Here is an 8611-nt window from a genome sequence, read left to right on the forward strand (position 1 = left end):
ATAAGCATATACTCCCTCCTTTCCAGAATAAAAGGTGTATTGATTTTCGTGCAAGTCAACCATTTCAATGTTTGACCAAGATTATAGAATAAAATAGCAAAATATGCAATACCTAATAGAGAAAATATGAAACTGTTTTTAATGATGGATCAATTGATATAAATTCTGTATTAGGGATATTGATATATTTTTCTAAAAACTCGGTCAAACATGCACTCATTTGACTTAAAAAAATACAACTTATATAAAGGAACGGAGGGATAGTTTAATTTCCTTACAAAAAGAAGTTTCCTAATAAGGAATGAATTAGTGGCATTTGTATTGCTTTTAAAAAACAAAAAATAATAAAGTTCTCTAAGAAAGAATGAATTAGTGGTATTGATACTACCCTTTAAGAAGACAAAGAGTAAAAAATTCAAATAATGACAAAATTTGTACACAATTCCTTAGAAAATATGCTTTTCTATATTATGCAAGAATAAGTGTATAATAGTGAAATTTTCGTAAAAGAAAAGTTTTCTAAGAAGGAATGGATTAATGGCTTTGGTATTAGCCTTAAACAAGAAAGAAAACGAAATAAGACTAGAACACAAAATCAAAATAACAAAGTTTTCTAAGGAAGAATGAGTTAGTGGCATTGGTATTACCCTTCCAAAAAAAGAAAATTAAACAAATAATGAAAAAAACACAGAATTTACACAGAAAACCCGCTTTTTCATAATATGCAAGAATAATCTTATAATAGTGAAATTTTCGCAAAAGAAGTTCTCTAAGAATGAATTAATTATTGGCGTTGGTATTACCTTAAAAAGAAATAAAAGCAAAAACTAAACAAGAATAATAAAGTTAAAAATAATGAATTAGTCATATTTAAAAAAACTAAAAAATCAAATAATGAAGTTTTTAAAAGAGGAATGAAATAGTGGCAATATTATTACCCTTAAGAAGAACAAAAATAAAGTAAAAAAAACTTGGACACAATTCTCCACTGAAATTGCAATTTTTGTAATATGCAAAGAATAAACATATAAGCGTGCAATTTTCACATTGATTATAATGTACACTCATATTGTATAGTACTTACATGTTACATTTACACTCACGCAATATCCTCAAAAAGACTCATATAGAAAAAGAAACCACAAAAAAAAATTAGAAATGCACAACACACACGCGTCCATGAAAATCCTAACACGCAGAAAAAGAAAGAAAAGGTCCAGCGTTTACACGCATGGAGGCAGCTAGTCCAAAGCTAACCTCACTTATATTGGATCATGCAATTCCGGCGAATGCATTATGTCCAGAGTAAAAAGAAAATAGACTGAACAAAAAAAAATACACTTTTGCTAAGTCTCAGTCGACTAAGACTTCATTATGTCTCAGTTGATGCTATCTTTCTTTGATCTTGCACGGTGATTCGTACATAAATTTTCTTTTCAGTTTTTTTCTTTTTCTTTATTGGACGTGGATAGGGAGCACACGGATCCCGGATGGGGTGCTCAAGCATACCCTCCATATAAAGAAACTGTTGTGCCACATCATCCTAGTCTGTTAAAAAAGGAAAATATATGCTTCCCAAACCTCATGCTACACCAGTCAAGAGCGCACACGCATTTATTTGGGGTTTCAAAAAATTTAAAAAGCTACAACTTTTGATTCGAGCATCGTAATTTAGATCCGTTTGGACCGTTGGGTTTCTCGTGATGAGTTCTTCAAAACTAGATCACATATAGGTAGGTTTCGACAACGTTTTTTTAGAGCAACTTTGGATGCAACGGAGGCAACATCAGTGTTATAGGAAAGCAACTCCTCTTTTTGCCTAGTATGACTACCTATTAGCGAGGAGTCCTCCTAAGTTGGTTATATGACTACTAATTGACTAGCTTCATCTCTAAGTAGCACTATAGGGAAGCAAACTCCGTTTTTTGGTCTAGTGGGACCACCTATTAGGTTAGTTTGTGTAAAAATGAGAAAATCACATGAAACATAAGCCGTCTTTAGTGTTACATGCAAGCAACTTTAATGCACTATGTGTACCTGTGAATTTTGCTAACATTATCCAACTTGTGCATCGTTGATGCTCGATTGCCTATGTTTGATGCTCAGTTGCCTATAAATACTATGAAATTGCGTATCATTGATGCCTAGTTGCTTGCTATTGATAATTAGTTGCCTACCGTTGTTGCTTAGTTGCCTATAAATACTATAAAATTGCATACCATTGATGCCCAGTTTCTTGATATTGGTAATTAATTGCCTACCATTATTGCTCAGTTGCCTAACTTTGCAAATTAGTTGCTTACAATATTGTGAAGTTGCTTATCACTGTTTGTCTAGGTTGTCTACAAACACTCTGAAGTTGCCTACTGGTGATGCGTAGTTGCCTCTCATTATTATTTTAGTTGCCCACAATACATGGAAAAGTTGCCCATTAATGTTCCTAATTTGTCTAAATATGAAACTAAATTTCTTACCATCCAAAAATTATTTTATGCAACTTAAGTATGATGTTAAGCTACTCCCCAATCATGAAAGGCAACTTAGGATGATGTTAGCCTACATTGAAAACCTAAGTTGCCTACAAGACTAACAACTTGGAGGCGAAACTAGTTATGATAGGAAACTTAGAGGTGAAGCTAGTTAACTTGGTAATCATTGTAGACAATTTGAAGGGATTTTAGTGATAGGCAGTCATCCTACATAGACTAATAGGAAGTTGCCTTCCTATAGCACTAAAGTTGCTTTCCTTTCATCCAAAGTTGCTCGTAAAAAAAGTTAGTTGAAATATACTCATAGGGATCTGGTTTTGAAGAGCTTGCCGTGGAGAACCTAGTGGTGAAAACAGATCTTAATTTCCGTGATCGGCTCAAAAGTTTTAGCTTTTCAAAATTTTGAAAATGCAAATTAAATACATGCACGTGGGATCTTGCTAGGAAATCACGAGATGGGTGGACGCACAGAGACGCGGTGGACTAGATGTTTTTCCTGCGTTTTGTTTTAGTTCCACTGTATATTAGGGAACACGAGCTAGAGAGAAGGGCAGATGACAAGAGCGTGTGAGCTCTTGTCGTGTAGCGTGTGCGTCCATCAATACTAAATCGTGCAGCTGCACTTTTAAGCAATTAGGTTCTTTTTATTTATATACTATATTATTTGACTGAGACTTGATTAGCTCTCAGTCAACCGAGACCTAGACACACCCAAAGAAGAATTCAGGCGACTGCTATATAGCTAAACTGCACTTATATTACATCATGCAATTCTCGTGAAAAAAATCGAGTGAACCAAAAGAAGAATTCAGGCGACCGTTATATAATTAAACTGGAACCAGTACGCACATTCGTCAGCGCTTCCGTGAACCCGATTTGGCCGCATGGATCTCTCTCAATTGAACGAGTACGAAAGTCGGACGCAGCACCAAATGTCCAACTCCGATCGACCACCGGTCAGCATATTCCTCGCTCGCAAAACCTCCATCCGGCGCTCGGCTACGTGACGAGAAACACGGCCCAGCTGTGCCACCTGATTGGAGGACGGCAACCACTGACTACGATTTACTGATAAGTAGCTGTATCCCGCCCCATGATCGGAGGACAATGCCTGAGTACAAGACTACCGATCATAAGTCGCTGAAGCTCCCTCTCGACCCCCTCCTAGAATCCCCAGCGAAAACTTGAGTTTCTGATCATTTGGATCAACGATGGGGGACGCGGCGGCAGGGAAGGCGTCGTTCCTGGAGATGGTCCGGTACGCCGACGCGCACGACCTGAGCCTCATGATGCTGGGCGTGCTGGGGAGCTTCGGCGACGGCATGATGCAGCCGCTCCTCATGCTCGTGCTCGGCGACATCATCAACAGCTACGGCGCCGCCGGGAGCGCCGGCAGCGCCTTCAGCTCCAGCGCCGTCGACAAGGTTGGTACCCACTGGCTACCAGCTACAGTAGTATATAGTTCTGTCATTCTGTCTCCTGTCGTAGTGTCGAGCTTATTCTTGCTTGTTTGTTTGTTGTGGTCTCAGTTCGCGCTTCGGTTGCTGTATCTCGCGGTTGCAGTGGGCGCATGCTCTTTTCTAGGTAAGCACAACCGTACGTAGTAAACACGGTCAAACTGATTTTGTTACTCGGACTGAATGGTTCTCCTGGTCCATGTCGCCTGAGCAGAGGGGGTGTGCTGGACCAGAACGGCGGAGCGACAGGCGTCGAGGATGCGGAGGCTGTACCTGGAGGCCGTGCTGCGGCAGGAGGTGCACTTCTTCGACGCCGCGCCCTCCTCGCAGTCCACCACCTTCGGGATCATCACCACCATCTCCGACGACGCCGACACCATCCAAGACTTCCTCAGCGAGAAGGTCCGGCCACCAATACTCTGCACTCTCGTAGCCATTTGGCAGTGGCACACACCCGCGGAGTCACCCTCTCTCGAGTCTTGACATGCCTGCCTTTCAGCTTCCCATGGTGCTGGCCAACGTGACGCTCTTCTTCGGCGCCATGTCCGTGTGCTTCGTGTTCGCGTGGCGCCTCGCGCTGGCGGGCCTCCCCTTGACCTTCCTCTTCTTCGTGCCCAGCGTGGTCCTCGGCAAGCGCATGGTGGCCGCCGCCGGGGAGTCGCGCGCGGCGTACGAGTCCGCCGGCGGCATCGCCGACCAGGCCGTCTCCTCCATCCGGACGGTGGCGTCCTACAACGGGGAGCGCCACACACTGGAGCGGTTCAGGAGCGCGCTGGCGCGGAGCACGGCGCTGGGCATCAAGCAGGGCCTCATCAAGGGCGCCGTCATCGGGAGCATGGGCGCCATCTACGCCGTCTGGTCCTTCATGTCCTGGCTCGCCAGCGTCCTCGTCATCCACCAGCACGCCCAGGGCGGCCACGTCTTCGTCGCCGCCATCTGCATCGTCTTGGCGGGAATGTAAGCATGCAAATATTACAATCCAACCCCTTCCTTTCGACCTTGGACCAACAGCTCGATCGATCATGTCATTGTGCATGTTCAGCTCCATCATGGCGGCGCTCCCGAACCTACGCTACTTCGTGGACGCCTCGGCCGCGGCGGCCCGGATGCGGGGGATGATCGAGAAGCTCCCGCCTCTCAAGGAGGCCGGCAAGAAGGGCGCCACCAAGGACGTCGTGAGGGGCCAGATCGTGTTCAAGGACGTGCACTTCATGTACCCGTCGAGGCCGGACACGCGGGTGCTCAACGGCGTCAACCTGACCATGTCCGAGGGCGCCACCATCGGCCTCGTCGGCGGCAGCGGGTCGGGCAAGTCCACCGTCATCGCCTTGCTGCAGAGGTTCTACCGCCCAGACAGCGGGGAGATCCTGCTCGACGGCGACGACATCGGCTCGCTCAACGCGGAGTGGCTCCGGAGCAAGATCGGCCTGGTGAGCCAAGAGCCCGTGCTGTTCGCCACGTCCATCAGGGAGAACATCCTGTTCGGCAACGAGACGGCCTCGCCGGAGCAGATCATCGACGCGGCCAAGATGGCTAACGCCCACGAGTTCATCACAAAATTGCCCAATGGATACGACACACATGTATGTCACCGTGACAATTTTTGCTAGCTGCAGTTCTTCATTGTTTCAGTATACTGACTGAACTGAAAATGGCGCAGGTGGGGCAGTTCGGGACGCAGATGTCGGGAGGCCAGAAGCAGCGGATCGCCATTGCCCGCGCGCTCATCCGGGACCCCAAGATCCTGCTCCTGGACGAGGCGACGAGCGCGCTGGATTCAGAGTCGGAGCGGACGGTGCAGGACGCGCTGGACCGGGCGTCCGTGGGCCGGACCACCGTCATCGTGGCGCACCGCCTCTCCACGCTCCGCAAGGCCGACACCATCGCCGTGCTCGACCAGGGCCGCGTGGTGGAGTTCGGCACGCACGACGAGCTCGTCGCCATGGACGGCGGCGAAGGCGGCGTGTACGCCAAAATGGTGCACCTGCAGAGCTCGTCCGTGACGCGGGCTGACGGCCCCCGCGTGGCAGAGGAGGAGGAGGAGAAGTTCCATAGCGTGGAGATCGCGTCGCCGGGCGGCGAGCTCCGACCTAGCCCGGTGCCGTCGTTCCGTTCTGTCGAGCCTACCGTGGAATTCAGCAAACTCGCGGTCCCCGTCGCGCACGCGGCGCATCCGCAAAAGTCGTTGCATCTTCGTCTGCTCAAGATGAACCGCCCGGAGTGGAAGCAGGCTCTGCTCGGGTGCGCTGGCGCCATCATATTCGGCGCGGTGCTGCCGCTCTACTCGTACAGCATGGGCTCGCTGCCGGCGGTGTACTTCCTCACCGACCACGACCTCATCCGCGCGAAGACCAGGGCCTACTCCCTCATCTTCCTCGCGATCGCCATCGTGTGCATCGCCGCCAACATCGTGGAGCACTACAACTTCGCCGTCATGGGCGAGCGCCTGACGGAGCGCGTCCGGGACCAGATGCTGGCCAAGATCCTCTCCTTCGAGGTCGGGTGGTTCGACGAGGACGAGAACTCGAGCGCGGCCGTGTGCGCGCGGCTGGCGACGCAGGCGACCAAGGTCCGGTCCCTCGTCGGGGACCGGATGTGCCTGCTGGTGCAGGCGGGCGCCACGGCGTCCCTGGGATTCGCGCTGGCGCTCTACGTGTCGTGGCGCCTCGCGGCGGTGATGATGGCCCTGCAGCCGCTGGTGATCGCCAGCTTCTACTTCAAGAAGGTGCTCATGACGGCCGGCTCCAGGAAGGCCAAGAAGGCGCAGGTGCAGGGCAGCCAGCTCGCCAGCGAGGCCGTGGTGAACCACCGGACGATCACCGCCTTCTCGTCGCAGCGGCGGATGCTCCAGCTGTACGAGGCCGCGCAGGTGGGCCCGAGGAAGGACACCATGACGCAGTCCTGGTTCTCGGGCTTCTGCCTCTGCCTGTGCCAGTTCAACGCCACGGCGAGCACGGCGCTCGCACTGTGGTACGGAGGCAAGCTCATGGCCAGCCGGCAGATCAACACCACGCAGCTGTTCCAGGTGTTTTTCATCCTCATGAGCATGGGGAGGGTCATCGCCGACGCCGGGAGCTTGACGTCGGACTTGGCGCAAGGCGGGGACGCGGTGCAGTCCATCCTCGACACGCTGGACCGTGAACCGGCGATCAAATCCGGCACCGGCGACGGTGCCAGCGAGTCCGACGACGACAAGGAGAAGCTGCAGAAGGGGATCAAGGGAGCCATCGAGTTCAGGGACGTGCACTTCAGCTACCCGACGCGGCCGGAGGTGACGGTGCTCGCCGGGCTGAGCCTCGAGATCGGCGCGGGCAAGACGGTGGCGCTGGTGGGGCCGAGCGGGTCGGGCAAGTCCACGGTGATCGGGCTGATCGAGCGGTTCTACGACGTGCGGAGCGGCTCCATCCTGATCGACGGCAGGGACATCCGGGGGTACGGCCTGACGCACCTCCGGTCGCACGTGGCGCTGGTGAGCCAGGAGCCGACGCTCTTCTCCGGCACGATACGCGACAACATCATGTACGGAGACGAGCAGGCGACGGAGGAGGAGGTGAGGAGCGCGGCGGCGCTGGCCAACGCCCACGAGTTCATCAGCGGGATGGAGAGCGGGTACGACACGCAGATCGGGGAGCGGGGCGCGCAGCTGTCCGGCGGGCAGCGGCAGCGGATCGCGCTGGCGAGGGCGGTGCTGAAGAACGCGAGGATCCTGCTGCTGGACGAGGCGACGAGCGCGCTGGACACGGTGTCGGAGCGGCTGGTGCAGGACGCCGTGGACCGGATGCTGCAGGGGACCAGGACGTGCGTGGTGGTGGCGCACAGGCTCTCCACGGTGCAGAACTCGGACATGATCGCCGTGGTCAAGGATGGGAGGGTGGCGGAGAGAGGGACGCACCGCGACCTCGTCGCCCTCGGCCGCGCCGGCATGTACTACAACCTCATCAAGCTGCAGCACGGCGCGTCGCCCTGCCATAGCCCGATGCGTGCATTAAGCAACTGATACAATGCAGGTCATCTCGCTTTTGTGTGTAATCTCAGATAGCATTGCATACAGTTTTTTTTTTCTTTCACAATCATTCATTTGTCACAATGGTTATATTATATTGATAAGAAAAGGAATTAAAGCCTCTGGGATAGGCTCTGGCATCATCTAATCAAGCACTCCTACTAAGGATAGGCTCTGGCTAAGAGCATCTTCAACAACCGCCTTAGAGGGAAAGGCAAGTTTTATCACGTGCGGGGCGGTTTGATGTAGGTTTCGGTTTCGGGACGTTCGAGACCGCCCACGAGGCTGTTGGAAATATGCCCTAGAGGCAATAATAAATGGTTATTATTATATTTCTGTGTTCATGATAATAGTCTTTTATTCATGCTATAATTGTATTGTCCGGAAATCGTAATACATGTGTGAATACATAGACCACAACCTGTCCCTAGTAAGCCTCTAGTTAACTAGCTCGTTGATCAACAGATAGTCATGGTTTCCTGACTATGGACATAGGATGTCATTGATAACGGGATCACATCATTAGGAGAATGATGTGATGGACAAGACCCAACTTAAGCATAGCATAAAAGATCGTGTAGTTTCGTTTGCTAGAGCTTTTCCAATGTCAAGTATCTTTTCCTTAGACCATGAGATCGTGCAACCCCCGGATACCGTAGGAG

General features: G+C 50.7%; 1 protein-coding gene across 1 annotated transcript; it reads left to right on the plus strand.

Annotated features, from left to right (window-relative positions):
- Positions 1 to 3700: 3700 nt before the first annotated feature.
- Positions 3701 to 7943, plus strand: LOC123049525 (putative multidrug resistance protein). Its single transcript, XM_044472429.1, has 7 exons — positions 3701 to 3913; positions 4019 to 4073; positions 4161 to 4348; positions 4446 to 4615; positions 4989 to 5529; positions 5607 to 7415; positions 7494 to 7943. The coding sequence occupies exons 1-7, from the start codon at positions 3701 to 3703 to the stop codon at positions 7941 to 7943; spliced, it is 3426 nt and encodes a 1141-aa protein (XP_044328364.1).
- Positions 7944 to 8611: the final 668 nt, after the last annotated feature.

This window comes from Triticum aestivum, chromosome 2D, assembly GCF_018294505.1.
Source record: "Triticum aestivum cultivar Chinese Spring chromosome 2D, IWGSC CS RefSeq v2.1, whole genome shotgun sequence".
In the NCBI taxonomy this organism is placed as follows: domain Eukaryota; kingdom Viridiplantae; phylum Streptophyta; class Magnoliopsida; order Poales; family Poaceae; genus Triticum; species Triticum aestivum.